The following is a 17704-nucleotide window of genomic DNA, read 5'->3' on the forward strand; positions in this document are numbered from 1 at the left end:
TTATGTTTATCAGTTTCTATGATTTGGCACAAAAGATGAGGGATTTAATTGAGTACTGTGATTCTAAGCAATATTTATATTTAGCATATTATTTCTCATAGACTGTTTATAATCAAGTTATATAAAGACATTCTTTAATACCAGGGAACCATGGCATGAATATATTTCATACAAGTCTTACTGTTGCCTCAGGTGGTTATTTGCCATATTTCGGTCAATGAGATCACAGTACTCTGAAGGGAAATAACATCAGATATGCTAGGCTCTGAGTAAAATACTGCAAGCAACCTTGTCTGGAAACATGCAGCAAGTTATTCTTCAGGGTAGCAGGAAAAATCAAAAATGTTTGTTAGGTTAAAAAAAAAAAAATCAAGCTTTTTTTTGGTTGGTTGTTTATAGCTTAAATACCTTCTTAGTAACCCTTTACCATGTACTTTAAAAAAAAAAAAAAAGGAGTAACAGTGAATCTTCAGAGAATTCAGTGAAGGCAAAAACTGTTCTGTAGTTTTGTTGAGAAAACCTCATAGATTCTTTTAAAATGTTAATTCATGGTTAATATTTCAACATGGGACAGGGTTAAGATTTTTTTCTTTTAGTAAATGAGTCAAATGTGATTTTGTAATTATAAAAGTAATATTTTACATTTTGGGGACTTTTTAACTACTCGTATCTTTAGAGATTTATTATATTTACCAGACATATTGGCAGTTAGTAGTTCGATAACCAAATAAGGAGTCCTACATATAGCATTTGTTTAAGAATGTAAATTAAATCAGATTAGTCCTTTTAGTGAAATACAGAATTGTGGAATTCATTGACTCTCTTAATTCACTTATGATTAGCCATGCTTAACTTTGTGCTGAAATATGTCTTCTTTAGGATTTAAGACTGTGTTACACTAATGGATATCATTTATATGCAGAAGTGATTTACGTTTTCAGTAGATTTTGTAAGTACTATCTAATTAATCCTCAAATTACCTTGAGTGTGGAAATTCACCTAAGCAAGTCTACTGAATTGTTTAGAAGGCATAGGAAGGAAAATCTTTCTTATGATGAATACACTCCTATTTTCCATTCCTTAGGTTTTAATAAAATGAACTGATGCAGATTATTCCAATCAAGTGCTTGCTCATAGCCCAAATGAGGTTCTGTCGCAGTCATGACTGTTGGAATTATGACTAATCCTCTCTGATACCAGCCAATTATAATTTTGTGATGCCACTCTAAGCAGAGTTGTAGCATAAGTGAACGTAATGTCCAACATTAGTTGTTTAAGGATAGCTGTGTAAAACCATTCATCATTAGCCCCAGAAAATAATCCCCAGAATCCCTCAAGCCCCAAATCCACTAAATTAGGCATTGAAACTCCGGGTTGAACAACAATGGAAAAGAGTTGACTACTTGCCTTTTCTGTATTCCCAGCATAGATAAGTCTTCCTATTGGTAGATTTGTGAAAGTGCCTTTCTTTCAGTGTACAAAGGAAAAGAGAGTTGCCATTTTTTCACTTTTATCTACAAGGTTGCCGAGTTAGTAACCAAAAGCTCACAGTTTTCTTACATTTAGAGCTCCTTGCAGACTTACTGCAGCTGACTTTTTGTTGTTGTTGCTTGTTTCTGTGCTTGAAAATGGGTTAGACTTTCTGATAGTCACTCTCCTGTATTTTGGGGAATTATTTGTTGTAAAAGGGACGACATTTCTTCACGTTGATCTTTCATTAGTATATTATCCCTAGGCAGACCAGGCACTCAAGTTTAAGACTAAATCCTCTCAGTTCCTATCTTTGTTGTGACTGGTCTTTTCTAACATGGCAAGTGTCAAAAATGGAGCTTACACAAGAAGTCAAATAGTGAATGATCTAACTTCAAGGACCTGAATATACCAAAGCCCTTAGAATTATTGCAGTTGTCTTTGGAATATTAGCTTGCCAAATGTGCTGGGAAAGCCATTAACAGAGAAACATTAGACACTTTGTAGCACAAACCCTCCAAAACCTTGGCCATTGTTAAGCATCTCACATTCTTATCTTCATTTCCACAAATAAACCATCTACAACACAGTCACAAAATTTGTATTAACATGGGAAAACAAATTAAAAATGAACTTAGTGTTCTGTGTAGGCCAAGTTTCCCCTTCTCATGTTCACCTAATTTTATTTAATTTCTGTCTTTCTTGTCATTATTTTTTTAAACTTTTATCCCTGGTAATTAACTACGGTAAAGAAAAGTAAATGTAGATCTTGGAAATGATGCTTGTGGGATAATGTCACATTTTAAGATACTTACCACAAGCAACATGAGGATTTTTCCTCTGCTTGTTTAATCAACCTTTTGTTCTGAAATTGTCATAGTTCTGTAAATAGACCAGTTAAGATTTTTAATCTGTTTTGTTTATGTATCTCACCATATAAAATATCCTCTAATATAAGCTTTAAAGAATATGAGGTTACAGGCAGGTGTATTTATTTGATGGTATTTATTTACTTAGAATATTTTATGCAATTATTAGTCTTCTAAAAGACAGCTTGCATCAATCAGATGTGTGTTTCCTTTTATGGAAATTATCTTCAAGATGCAAAGTCCTTTCCAGCCCTTCGTACAGTGAGAGTTTTGTCTGTCAGTTTTCAGTGTTAGGTGGTTGGGTTTTTTCAGCTTCCTAGAATGTGAGAACAAACAGATTTGCAAAGTACAGGATATGTGGGGGCCATCATGTTGTCTTTCAAAAAAGTTTGTGTCAGTAATAGCCCTCTGAACTGAAAGGTTACCATCTAATAAACACAGGAAAATTTAAAAGATTTCATAACAAAATAAGTTAATCTAGAATCAGGATATCTTTTTTTAGACATAGTTTATCCCTAGTTAGGAGGGAAAACTCTTGAAGTGTGGCCAGTTCTCAGCTCTTTAAGACACCAGCTTAGCTTATAAAGTTTCCAAGATGACATACTGGCTCAGAAAGGCCTAGCACATGAATAAAAGGATAAATTCAAAAGTTGTTGCAAGGGCTTGTATTTCACTTCCAACTTCTATACTCGTCCATGTGTAAGTTGCACTACAATTCAAGTGGGCCTTGAATATCATACAATATTGGTTTTTGTCATGAAGAGCTGATGGCTAGAAAAGGACAGATTCCTTGTCATTTTTACAGTATAGGAGTACTTGTGTGCATAGTACTATAAAAATCTTTCTACAGAATTCTGATAAAAGCAAGGTACAATCAAGTCTCAATCTTCTGAAGACCTGGCTATCAAATACTTTGTTATTGATTAAAGCATCTTGATATTTTAGAAGTAATTGTAAAAATAACAAGATACCTCTCCCTCCCTTTTTAGTAAGGATGACTTTTTATATGTGGTTCTGACTATAGAACAATAAATATGGTGTTAAATATTATAATAATTGAAAGGTTTGATTAAGAGTGAGTTTCCAGTTTGTTTCTGGCAGGAGTCTTGGGAGAACAGTGTTTTGTGGAAAATAAATTATTTAAATTCACATTCAGTGAAACTGAGATATCTAGATAAACTGAGCATAGTATTAAAACTGTAAGCTGTTGATCAGTACTGATATACCAAAAGCAGTTGAAAATGAAACTAAAGTTGTTATACCACTTAACAAAAAGCACGTTGCCCTATTGTTGTATTTGATTCAAATGTCTTTTATGTTATGTCTTTGAAGCACCTGACTAAAATTCAGTTCACACTGTAAAAAGGACAGTGATTAGTGAAACCATGAAGCTTCTTCGTACCCTGATGTGCATCAAAATGTGGTGACCTTTTGTAAAGAATAACTTGTGAGAAGAATTTTCCACAGGAAATACTTTTTGACTTGATATGTAAAATTTCACAGCACGAGCTCTGTTTAAAGCTTTAGGAGCTTGCTCTGACTATGAGTGGAAACAATTCAGAAAATTCAACATTTTGTTTTATTTCATTTAGAACCTACTTCATTGTAAATTGCAAGTTGACTCTGACCTTAGCAGGAGTTTATTTGCTTTCATTTTAGTTAATATTCACTTGTACAAAAAACCCCCTTTGTTCCATAGCACCCATATGGGCATGTTTCATTTTAATTTAAAGGAAGGCTCACCTGAAAATAGCCTGATCATGAAAATATGCGGTATCTTGGGCTGAAGTGGATAAGTTGGATTCTGTTGAAAAAGACATTTTCAGAAATTTTTTAAATAGTGTTATTTATATAGTATGTGCACTAGCTAATAACTGCATTATAACACAAGCAGTCAAATAGTACATTTTATTGAGTTGATACATCTTATCCAACAGTCAGGAAAGAATTTTCATTGTGTCCTCTGCCATGTTATCATTCAACAATTGGTTAATTATATTTTGCCCTTAAATAAAGTAGTAGAAATTAATTAGTGGTGGAGACAAGATGCTGAATTAGATGAATCATTGTCTAATGCTATGAAGCATAGATATTCTTGTGTACTATTGCTGAAATTAATACTGGTATTTAATATAGTTCATACATTTTAAGTAATATGGTAACTTAACTTTTCACTAGGTAACTTTATGATGACTTGTTCTGGCCATCCTGACTCAGGAGTTTTGAAGTAAAGAAGGTGTTTGATGTACTGGCTTGTATTTAGTTACTTAAGCAAAAGTTACTTAATGATGGTTGAGCAGGGGAAAGAAATCAGGGAGGATATTCTTTTGGATTGACGAAGGGTTTTGATGCAGTGCTTTTGAGTAACAGTGCACCCTCAGTAAGTTTGCAGATGACACCAAGTTGGGTGGGAGTGTCGATCTGCTGGAGGATAGGAAGGCGCTATGGAGGGATCTGGACAGGCTGGATCGATGGCCTGAGGCCAACTGTATGAGGTTTCAACAAGGCCAAGTGCCAGGTCCTGCACTTTGGTCACAACAACCCCATGCAACGCTACAGGCTTGGGGAAGAGTGGCTGGAAAGCTGCCTGGATGAAAAGGCCCTGGAGGTGCTGGTTGACAGCCGGCTGAACATGAGCCAGCAGTGTGCCCAGGTGGCCAAGAAGGCCAACAGCATCCTGGCCTGTATCAGGAATAGTGTGGCCAGCAGGACTAAGGAAGTGATGTCCCCCTGTACTCAGCACTGGTGAGGCTGCATCTCAAATACTGTGTCCAGTTTTGGGCCCCTCAGTACAGGAAAGACATTGAGGTGCTGGAGCATGTCCAGAGAAGGGCAACAAAGCTGGTGAAGGGTCTAGAGCACAAGTCTTATGAGGAGCGGCTGAGGGAACTGGGGTTGTTTAGCCTAGAGAAGAGGAGGCTGACGGGAGACCTTATGGCTCTCTACAACTACCTGAAAGGAGGTTGTAGTGAGGTGGGTGTTGGTCTCTTCTCCCAAGTAGTTACTGATAGGACGAGAGGAAATGGGCTCAAGCTGCATCAGGGGAGGTTTAGGTTGGAAATTAGGAGAAATTTCTTCATGGAAAGGCTGGTCAGGCATTGGAACAGTCTGCCCAGAGAGGTGGTGGAGTCACCATCCCTGGAAGTGTTCAAAAAACGGGTAGACGTGGCACTTTGGGACATGGTTTAGTCTAGTCTGCCCTTGATTGGTTTAGTGTGGACTTGGTAGTGTAGGTTAATGGTTGGACTGGATGATCTTAAAGGTCTTTTCCAACCTAAACGATTCTATGATTCTATGATTCTATTATAGAACATAATGCAGCAGCCTGTACACCATGACACATGTTTCATACTGATGTTTTAAGTGAGTGGGTTTAACATTTTCAAACAATGCTACACATCTGAGAAGTCTGTTTTTTGCATGGATTGGAATAGCTTTTATACTGTTTTTCAGAAGAGATGAGAGGGGATAATAAACTCTGCTCTGTTTTTCCTCTTGCTTTTTTTTTTTCCTGACTACTTTTTTCCTCCTATAAAAAGAGGGAGTTGAGAGTAAGAGATTTGGCAATTTGTTACTGTTAGGGAATTTGGGATGAATTTTGGGGTAACAGTCCATATTTTGGCTATATAATTCAAGAAGGATTCTCATAAATTCTAGCTTTTGGCCATGCAATAAATCCTGTTCTGGGCAAGCAGCTGTGGTTTCTATTGCCAGTACAATTAAGACAGTATGCACTAGGGCTGGGCAAATAGATTTGTATTAAAAATGGGCTGGAGTGTCTGTGCTATGGTTTTGGCAAAATCTTAATCATTGCACCTTTACCTTTCCAAAGATGAGGACAAATTTTAGAAAGCATCTAGTACTCTATACATAACACAACCTGTAGAAATACAGGATAAAATTTTGTGATCATTTGCATTTTCTGTTCTTTAAAGTTTTCTTCTCAGATTGGGTACAGTACAGTTTTTCAGTCTCTAGTCTGTATGCTGTGATGCAGTTCTCTAGTGTTCCCACAGTACATGCAGTGTGCTGTCAATTACATTCCAGGACTACTTAAGTCTCTGACTGTTGCTAAAGCATATAATAGAGTAATTAAGATGTTGTGGCAGGTTGACCCTGGCTGGATGCCAGGTGCCCACCAAAGCCACTCTATCACTCCCCTCCTCAGTTGGATAGAGGAGAGAAAATATCACAACCCACGAGCCTTTCGTTATAAGGACAGGGAGATCACTCACCAATTACCAACAACAGCAAAACAGATTCGACTTGGGGAAATTAGTTTAATTTATTGACAGTCAACTCAGGGTAGGATAATGAGAAAATAAAAACTAAACCTTAAAACACCTTTCCCCCCTCCCTTCTTCCCAGGCTCGACTTTATTCTTGAGTTTTCCAACTCCTCCCCTTGAGTGGTGCATGGGAACAGGGAATGAGGGTTGTGGTCAGTTCATCACACATTGTCTCTGCCGCTCCTTCCTTCTCAGGGGGAGGACTCCTCACACTCTTCCCTGTCCAGCGTGGGGTCCCTCCCATAGGAGACAGCCCTCCATGACCTTCTCCAATGTGAGTGCTTCCCACAGGCTACAATTCTTCACGAACTGCTCCAGCATGGGTCCCTTCTGTGGGGTGCAGTCCTTCAGGAGCAGACTGCTCCAGTGTGGGGCCCCATGGGGTCACAAGTCCTGCCAGCAAACCTGCCCCAGCGTCGGCTCCTCTCTCCACGGGTCCCCAGGTCCTGCCAGGAGCCTGCTCCAGCCTAGGCTTCCCACAGGGTCACAGCCTCCTTTGGGCACATCCACCTGCTCTGGCGTGGGGTCCTCCACAGGCTGCAGGTGGGTATCTGCTCCACCTGGACCTCCATGGGCTGCAGGGGCACAGCCTGCCTCACCAGGGTCTTCACCACAGGCTGCAGGGGGATCTCTGCTCTGGTGCCTGGAGCGCCTCCTCCCCCTCCTTCTTCACTGACCTTGGTGTCTGCAGAGTTGTTCCTCTCACATATTCTCACTCCTCACTCCAGCTGCAGTTTGTGTCCCCATGGGTTTGGGTTTTTTTTGTTTTCCCCTCTTCTTAAATATGTTCTCCCAGAGGTGCTACCGCTGTCGCTGATTAGTTTGGCCTTGAACAGTGGCAGGTCCGTCTTGGAGCCGGCTGGCATTGGCTCTATCAGACATAGGGGAAGCTTCTAGCAGCTTCTCACAGAAGGAACCCCTGTAGCCCCCCCACTACCAAAACCTTGCCACAGCAACCCCAATGCATATGTGTATTCCCTTAAGGAAACCCGAAGGTGATTATGCATAAAGTTCTTATTATGATGTTTGGACCTAGTTTCAACTCAGAGTCTTCCAAAATTATTCTAATGTATGAAACTTAAAGCTAACGTTAGCTCTTTATCTGAGTTCAAACAGGGGTTCAGACTAATTTACTTAAGTTTTATTTTGTTGTGATAAAATTCCAGTTTATAAAATTAAGATGCATTCACTTCTAATCTTTCTGCAAACTATTTAAAAATGTTTTGTACTGTCATTTAAATATGTGGAGGTTTTGATAACGGTTTGAGGACATAATGGTTTCTGTGATTTTTATAACTCATCATATATAAAACTAAAATGGATATGAACTTAGAGAGCTTGTTCTTAAGGGGTTTTATTCTCTTTGTTCTGTCAGAAGCCACCAGGCATTTTTGGTTAGTGAAGGAAAATTAGGATCAATTCTCTGATGGCTTTTTTGGGTTAGGAGAGTGAAGAGAAAGGAGGGAAGCAGCAGAATCTCTTGAATGGTTTGGAACATTTCTGATAGTTTAAGCTTCAGAAGACAACTTGCTTTGCTGTCATTATTATCCCAGAAGTCCTGTTACTTGGAGCATTCATTTGGTGCAGCCACATATATAGGTACTGTTAAATGTGAGCATGCATGTTACTCCTTGGCTTTCCCGTTAACAATGTTAATTTGTTCTTTAAAGACCTCCCCAAAGTTGTTCATGTATATATGTCCAGAAACAATGAATGGAAAACATAAGATAGTTTGGTGATGGAGTATGACATGTATTGGGAACATGAATTATTTCCAAGTGGCAAATAGCAAGTAGAAGATAGAACTTCTCCCAAATGAATTCTAGGATTTAAATTACCTTATCATACAACTAAACCGTATAGTTTACAGACACCAGAACAAGTTCCACTCCCCCTGCCAAGGATGTACAAGGTTCTAGTACATTCTGCAATTCTGCTATTATTTTGTTATTCCTTGCACTGTAAAGGCTGCTTTACTAAGAAGAATCCAGAGATACGGATACTAGAATAAGAACTATAATGAATGAAGCTTTGAAATTTTAGAACTTGAAAAATGTGGCTTCATCTGTAGTGGTTCAAGAGCCATTTTCCTGTTCTCTGGGAAAGGAAAATAAGGACTGAGACAGAGTGCAGACTCCTAATTTTCCTTTTTAGTTAAATTCCACTATTTTTAGTCCTGATAAGATGAGATAAGCATATAATGATTTCTTTCGTTTGTTTCTGAAAGGAAGAAAATACAACTGTATGTCAGATTGTAATCCATCTGATACCTGATAGATTTTGGAAAGGGACCTAAGGGTTTGCTATTCCGTATCTGACTCTGATAGTTTCTTGTCACTTCTTTGAGTCACCTTAAGTTCCTATACTGAAACTGAGGATACCGAGCTAATTTATTAAAATATGAGGAATTTTATTCTTGTCCCAGTTTTCTTTGACCATATAAAGCCCACTGAATACCTTAAATCAGTGTAATTTTCAGAAGTAATTCTGGTTTTAGAGGAATTAAATCTATATGTGTTAATTTGGCACCCTTTTCTTCCCCTAGTAAATTTCTCAGTGCTATTTTCTACTATCATTTTATTTTTCTGATCTACAAGCCAAAACAGCTATAGATTAAAGTCTGAGGCTTAAAATTTGACTGAATTTTAGCTTTGATTAACTAAGAAGTTTATACCAAGTTGAAAATTAATTATACTGGAACCAAACCTAGTAAAACCATGTCGGTGTAGACATTAATTCTTGGTTTTCTCAGTTAATGTTTTTTTGTCCAGTTTAGTAATGGTAAAAGTGTAATATGAGATATGGGGAAGAAGGAAATATTAAAAGGCAATGTATATCTGTCTGTCTGATTACTTGGAGCTGTGGTGATATTTTTCTTTTCAGGAGACAGAGGGAAGATGTAACTATTCTTATTTTATTATACCTAAATATACTTTGATTATTTAGTACATAAGCCTTGTAAATTCTCTGATTAGTGGAAAGGCATGAGTTCAAATGATGATGTACTTATGATCATAACTATGGTTATGCAGCCACTATAGTGGCTGCACTTAGTTCTTAGATTCATGCGTGGCCTTGTATTTGAATTTTAAGCAAACCGCTTTAAGTAGTTGTTTATCTAAGGTACCACAGTCCTTTAAACTGTTCCTTGATACAACGACTTACATGAGGGGTTGGGAGGCAGAAGATTTTTGAAAGCTGAGGAAATTACAAATGGGAAAAGAAGATCTAGTAACTCCCTGAAACAGATGACTGTTTATTTGGCTCTAGTAAAGACCTAAAAGGCGACCTCACTTTTGGTTAAAGGCAGATGTAGTTAGGGCTTGTGAAATGTGTTGTGCTGAGAAAGTGGCGGCAGGTGGAAGCTAAGAAACAGGAAGGACTGGTTGATAAATGTAAAGAAATCCTGAAAATCTGAACCCACCACTTCCTCTGTGACTGTATCGAGTGTAGACTGAGGCAACAAATGTGATAGGAGTGTAGAAACAGATCCACATCAAGACTGACACCTCCTGCCATCACAGTCCTGAAACTGGCTGTTGGTACAGGATGACCTTTGCAACCCTGTGTCAAGGAAGTTCATTGCACAATACATAGGAGAAGTGGATTACCAAGAGGACCCATGTTGAAATCCTACCCTTTGGCTTCATGCAACAGATGCCATAGGCTACATTTTGCTGTAACCTTACTTGAAATGATTCAATGAGCTATTAAAAGGAGACTTATTCCAGAATGCCAGCTTGATAATAGGTCAGTGGCCACAGATTTGTGGAACATCAGCCCACCAGGATAATTGTGTAATTAATTAAGGAGGAAAGTGGTGTTTCAGCAGTGGTAAGTAGTTGCCCTGAATAGTCAGAAGACTTTTAGTGTCATTGTATGAAGGAAGTATGTAACTGTAAGAATTAGAAATGCCTATCATCAAATAGCTAAATGTATGTTTTAGTTAATTACTTAATTAGTAAATTAGGTTTTTAATTAGTAATTTAAGCAGTTGATTATATTGAAATTTGCAAAAGCTTTGGATGGATATCCTGTATCTCTGCTGTATTTACCCCATTAAGAAACCTTAAATGATGGTTGTGATCAAAGAAGAAATGACCTTTTAACTCTTTTTTTAACTCTTTTCTTTTTTTTTTTTTTTTGTCTTTTCTTACAATCTTGGAAAGACATTGTTTTATGACATCTTTATGTTCGTATTTACTTTTTATAGTCAGCTAGAACCAAGCAGATGTAGGATATATGTAATGAACATAGTAGTGTCCTAGGCAACAACTGCATGTTAGATTAGAATTAAAGGAAATTATCAAGTTTGGCTTCTATTTTATTTTAAAAATTTTTAAAAAGATACATTCATCTAGTCATGCCAATTTTCTGACACTTTTCTGTTCATACTTCAGAAGAGTAGGCTTTCAGTTTTATAGAAGTGCCTTATCTGACACTACTGATAATTATGATCAGTCCTGAGCATAAAAATTTTCTCATGAGAATAAAATCATTCTACACTTTAAAATAAATTAGTCCTCAGTTTTCTGTTTTGATTGTAAGCATATCTTAAAACCATAAGGTTCTGAGAATCTTCAGATTCCTCTTGAAAGGGGAAATCTTGTTTTTATAATAAGGAGTTATTGCTATTTTAGGGTATTATGTGACACACCTCATCTTCTTTTAAGTGACTTGAAAAGATTTGGGCGTTGGCATAAATAATTTATTCTGTATTTTAAAGGCTTGTTTGACTGGCTGATCTGCTGCATCTCTCAATAGAAAATAAAGATTTTTGTATGGACTATTTTTTTATGGCACAGCATGGAAGCTCTCTGAAGTACTGTGCTACATAGGGGGATTTTTCTCTCTGTCTCCTTACTCGACCAACTAGTCGAATAGTCAAATACAGGATCAATTCTGTAGTACTATTTAAACTATATTAGCAGTGTGTATGATAGAAAAGGAAGACTTTTGTTTTTGAATGTGGAATTTTATGTATTTTCTAAAGAAAATAATAATAAAATAAATTTTAAAAATTTAACCTTTACATGCCATCCAATGAATAGTAATTATTTTGTTGAAAAGTAAAAGTTCTTTATACCATTTAATATGAATTTAACAGTTGCCAGTTAAGTTTGCATAGTGAAGTGAATAAAGTGATTCAACCCTTGGCATGACCAAGAAGCTATCTGAGAAACAGCATTGCAACTTAATGACCATTCTGTTACTGTTTTCCCCAAGATCAGAATTTAATTATCTTTTTCTTTTGTGCCAGTTACATGAAACAATTCTTGTCACAATAGTTTAGGCAAAAAAACCCCATACCCCAAAGTACAGACTTATTTTTTGCCAGTGATATGTGGCAATTCTAGTTAATACACAGTAGGATTTAACATATAAAGTTTCACATACAGAAGTTATACTTCTTTGAGAGTTAAGTTTTTGTGATTGCCTGAATGTATATCAATAAAAGAACTAAATTTAGTTGGAAAGAAATTGGCTTTTATGAAAGTAAACTTGTGGCTAGCTAAATCCCCTGCAAACACCAGTAAATGTATTCTTACACTTTGATCAAAGTATATGTTAAGCACCATTCTTTACCTTTTAAATCTTTCTGAACCTATGCTGAAAACTGCTACCATACTATAGCATTACTGAAGAACACTGATTTTGGCATAGGAGTCTAATTAGTGGAAAATTTGGAAAGGTAGTTCAAAAATTGTCAGAAGGCTTTTTTTGTATGCATTTTTGGGGTTTTTTTAAGTATTCAAACTTGTATTTAATGTGTATGTTATGTTCCACGAAGTAAATATATCTTTAAAATAAAGATTGTTTGAAAGATGGGATTTTTTTTCTTGTCTGCTTGTGGGCCAAAGGTCTGTTTTCTATAAAACTTATGTCTGTTTTAACTTACATAGTAATTGCAACTACTTCACTATATTGATTACTAGTTAAAAATAGTTTGCCACATTGTGTATAAATAGCCCAATGAATATTTGGAAAGTGACATAAATATTTTATAAAATCAGGGAAAAAGGCTTGCATAGCATGAGTTAAGTAAATTCTGTGTTAAAATACCATCATTGTTTAAGGAAGCCTGAGTGTAATTCCTCAAACAGTAATTTGGTTTTTCACATATCTTAACATTTTTTTATTTCTCTTTTTGCGTTCAGATGCTGAAAATTCTGCAGAGTTCAGTCAAGTGCATGTGAATACACATGTGTGCATGCACACGTGTGCATACACAGAGTTCGTAATTTTATCATCATCTTGTTACTGTCTCGGTACTTTGACTTTCCACACTTTGACTTCCACTGCTTCACATTTGAGTGTGAACTTCCTGGGGGGGCATTCTTTTATGTTTTAAATTACTCAGAATTTCCATCTGCTTTTACTTGACTTGTGGTTGTGAAGATCATGCTTGGCCCATGGGATCTTACACTGTGCCGAGAGGATGTGGAGTTTTGTCAGCCAGGGAAATATGTCTGGCTTTTTTTTTTTTTTTTTTCTTCAGCAGCTTTCATATGCTTCTCTTCTTGTGTGGTCCCACTAAACTGAGTATATTTAACAGAAATACTCTCCCTTTCTATCTTCTACGTGCTTCTCTCTTTTAAGCAGACTGTGTATAAGAAATCTGAGATCCAAAAAATTTTAGTCCTGACTGAAAACAAGGTAATGTTACATAGAAAGGTACTTTAATAGTTGCACATTCCAAATTTATAACAGCATTCCACATTCTGGTTATACACAAGTATTAGTAGATCTGCAGTTACCAATAAAGATCCCAGTTATATCTTTGTTGAATACTCTGTGCTTTCTTTTTGCAGGCACTGCTACAATCTACAGTTCAACAGCAAGAAGCAGCTATTGAAAAACAGTATATACTAGCAATTGAAAAACACTCTCACAAATGTGAAGAACTTCTTAATGCTCAGGTATGGATGTGCAAATACAAAAATCTTCGTGATTTTCTTCTAGTTTCAGCTCTTTTCTGTTTGAAAAAATATTAATGTATATGATCACCAAAGAAAATAATCAGTCTTTCACCTTGTGTCCACAGCATAACAGTGGACACAAGTATTTAAAAATGCAAAATAAATAATGACTCTTGATCTGTTGGGATCAAAGGCGTTTTATAATATTTAAACCTGCTTAGAACAGATTCAAGAAGAGTGTAACACTGAGAAAAAGTCTCAGCAACTTAATACTTACACCTTTAACAGCTGCCATTTTCTGTAGTCTTGACAAATACATGCAATAATTTTTAACTTATGTAGTTAAATGCAAACTTTGATTGTATGTGATTTGCACAAATATTTGGTCCAAATTTTTGATGCTTCTTAGACGGCAGACACAAACATCTGTTGTCCAGACCTATTTTTATGTCATAGAAATCTTACATAAAAAAAAAACAAACCTAGCTACGAAGAATTACATAATATTCAGAAATATATAGACATAAATAGGCCTATATTGGCTCAATTAACATGACTTGAGTAAAAGCACACTGCATAGCAAGTATTTGGAATCACAGCAATTACTGATGAGTATCTGAACTGTGTAAGCCTGGTGTTTGTTATTGAAAATATTTTGGTTTGACTTACGAACAGCTCTTGAATCAAAATAATAATGAATGTTAGTATGTAAGTTTAAGAAAAAAAAAAAGGCTAATTTGCTAATAGCATCCTGAAGTTATTTACATTGCAATTAACAGTATTAACAGTTACCTTTTAAGTTCTGTTACCAACAATTCTACTGAAAATACAAAGGATAATTGTTTGTTTATTTAATTTTCTTGGGGTATATTAGTCCTAAATTCATTAAAAGTCCACTTGAAGTATTCCACCATTTCCAACAGTGTTTTATGACCATTTCACTGTTCTGACCATATCAATTAACACTTAGTGCAAACATGTATTAAATATATAAGCGTCTGTATAAACAGTATGAAGGAAAGATGTAATAGTTTGGAGAAATTGATTCCATCATAAATGCAGAGTTTATTGCACAGAACTACAGTTATTTAATGCTTACCATAAAGCTCTGCGTAAAAAGCAAGTAAAAATGAGATTTAAGAAAATGTTTTGTGTTTCTGAAATGAACATATTGTTTACTGACTTGATATCATTTTCTGAATGTTAAAAAGGAGTGAGTCTCATGAAATCTGGAAGAATAATAGGAAGATTTTTTGAGGGTGTACTTACAGACTGAGCAAAAGTATTGCTCCTGTGATCTGTTATATTTGCGTTGCAAACCAACAAGTGGGGACAGAAATGTGAAAACATGTTCAAGAGGTTCAGATTTACCTGGGGAGAACCCAACAATGTAAGGGACCTATTCTTGGTTGTAGGACAGGAGAGTATTTATGACATAACACAGTGCCCAGTTCATATCATGTCTACATTTAACGCAATTTAACACCCCCTTTGGATCCCAGAGAAGGTTTACATTTTGTTCATAAACATTTTGTTACATGTTCCAAGTCATTTCTCATTCAACTCAATCAAGGTTTACCACCTTTAATTGTAATATATAACTGGGATTTTGAAGCCTAATCAAGTAGACAAGTGTGAGTGCTTATGGTAGAACTATCAAGTTTAATAAAATAGGATTTATACTGGCAAATTTTGTTCACTCATAAATCTTTGTTGGAAGAGATCTGAGAAATGTGTATAGTGGTTTTTATTCTTTTTGAATACATCTATCCTTAAATCTATGCTTTGGTGTTTGTTTTAACATTTGTTTTTGTTCAAATTATTTTGTTCTGTGCTAACAGTTAAGATTACTGAAGTGATTACTAATGATTATACACCAAGTTGATTAATATTCTATGTTAAGGGATTGTACCTGCATATCCACCTTTACATGAAGAGTTATGAGTATCTGTATCACTGTAAAGAACTTTTTTTTGGCGCAGTGGTAATCACGCAGTGCAAGTATGTTCTGTACACAAACATAGCTTCTTTTTTGTTCCCTTCTAATACTCTTTCCTTAAGCAGTATTTTGCCTTTGAAATTTTAAGCCTACCTAGAACTTTGTCAATGTTGTGGTTTAGCCCCAGCCAGCAACTAAGCACCACGCAGCCGCTCACTCACTCCCCCTGCCCCAGTGGGATGGGGGAGAGAATCAGAAAAGTAAGAGTGAGAAAAAATCCTGGGTTGAGATAAGAACAGTTTAATAATTGAAATAAAGTAAAATATTAGTAGTAATAATAACAATAACAATATAATAATAATAGTAATAATAATATACAAAGCAAGTGATGCCCAACGCAGTTGCTCACCACCCGCCAACCGATACCCAGACAGTTCCTGAGCAGCGATCGCTGCCCCCCGGCCAACTCCCCACAGCTTATATACTAAGCGTGATGTCATATGGTATGGAATGCCCCTTTGGTCAGTTTGGATCAACTATTCTGGCTGTGCCCCTTGCCAGTTTCTTGTGTACCAGGCAGAGCATGGGAAGCTGAAAAGTCCTTGACTAGCATAAGCAGTACTTAGCAATAACTAAAACATCAGTGTGTTATCAGCATTATTCTCATACTGAATCCAAAACACAGCACTATGCCAGCTACTAGGAAGAAAATTAACTCTATCCCAGCCAAAACCAGGACAGCCAATGCACATAATTTTTTGTCCTCATTTGCCATTCCTTCTAAATTTTCTGCTGTTTTATTTCCAGTTCCACAAAATCAAGATTATCTCATGTAATAACTCCTTCCTCAATGCTTTATCCTAATCCCATTTTCCCCCTAAATTCCCATACTCCTCCCTCCCAAAAATGTCTCTTCAAGAAGGAGTAAAGGCTGTTTTTCTCTGTTTGTCTTTACCTATTGTTAGAGTTTATTTAAGTTTCTGATTTTGAAGCTGTATTTTATCAGGGTGTTGTGCCAGTGATGGAGATGCATGTTAAAAGTCTGTCTAGAGAGTTACATCTGATATGGTCATTGTACAAGGCTGTATCTTCCAGGACAGGGAAAGATGTGAAAGGCCTAGTTCTATGGTTTATCTCAGTTTCCTGCTGGACAAATTTCTGTTACTAATCTTTGATCATTACATGTGAGGTTTTGCAGCATACTGGCTAGCTATAGGTAACATCTTTATCATCATCATCATAATCTGCAGGAGGGAACCATCAGCCTGTCAGCACAAATCCTCTTCAGTTCCATTTCTTGTTTCAGGTCTGTCAGCTATGTTTTCACTGTACTCTTCTACTAGATCTAACTGCATAGGTCTGCAGTTTAAGACATTGCTAAAATTGCAGAAACTTCTCCAAAGTAAAATTCTGAGCCATTTCCTATTCTGGCCCTTCTGACAGGTGCCTTCCCCACCGATCCTAAAGTAAGAAAGTTCTGGTCTGTTTTTGAGTTTAGTTTACCTTCCTGAAGTTCAATATACTCTTTGACATAGTATACTGACCTGCCTCTCAGTGAAGTGTCCCTCTATTAATCGTTATCACTATCCATTGCTTTTGAAACAAACACTTGAGAGATGAGCTGGCGGTATCAGTTACTATTCAGTTACTGCCCACAGATGCCAGGTACTTCTACATCTACCCTTTTCTTAGTCCATTAATGTCACCTGTCTTCAATACCTGATCTCAAATGTCCCCTACGTCTGGAGCTTATGGGTCCACTTCCCCCTTTCCCTCAAAGAAATTCATGATCACTGTAATGGATGCTTCCTGGGGAACAATCTCTAGGGCTGCTGTTTTTTTCAATGAAATACACTCTCATATCAACATGTCAAAAAGCAAACCAGTCATTCTCATGGCATATTTGGGGGCACCAGGGTCATGGTGCCCTTCATCAAGGAACAGGACAATAAGAACTCTTCTCCTCTATGCCAGGAATCAGTTATGTTATATAGTGAATATTTAGGAAAGCAATGCCTGTCAGTTGTACATTTCTAGCTTTTGACAATATCATTGGAAAACACATCAGTTTATTACAAGTTGAAAAATCACAAATTTCATCCTTATCTTTTTCTGAGACAAACATATTTGATGTTGCCTCCTGAAAATGACCATCAGCTTTGATCTTGTGATTTAACTCTTGTGCTGTGTGAAAATACATACTGAAAAACACGATCAA

At 36.6% G+C, this 17704-nt stretch overlaps 1 protein-coding gene across 1 annotated transcript in view; it reads left to right on the forward strand.

The window, feature by feature from the left end:
- Positions 1 to 17704, forward strand: part of CCDC91 (coiled-coil domain containing 91) — a 133314-nt gene that overhangs the window by 50357 nt on the left and 65253 nt on the right. The window contains exon 7 of the mRNA XM_075707682.1: positions 13440 to 13547. Within this exon, the coding sequence (XP_075563797.1) occupies positions 13440 to 13547 (108 nt within the window). The remainder of the gene's footprint in view (positions 1 to 13439; positions 13548 to 17704) is intronic.

Source organism: Pelecanus crispus, chromosome 1, assembly GCF_030463565.1.
Source record: "Pelecanus crispus isolate bPelCri1 chromosome 1, bPelCri1.pri, whole genome shotgun sequence".
NCBI classification, from domain to species: domain Eukaryota; kingdom Metazoa; phylum Chordata; class Aves; order Pelecaniformes; family Pelecanidae; genus Pelecanus; species Pelecanus crispus.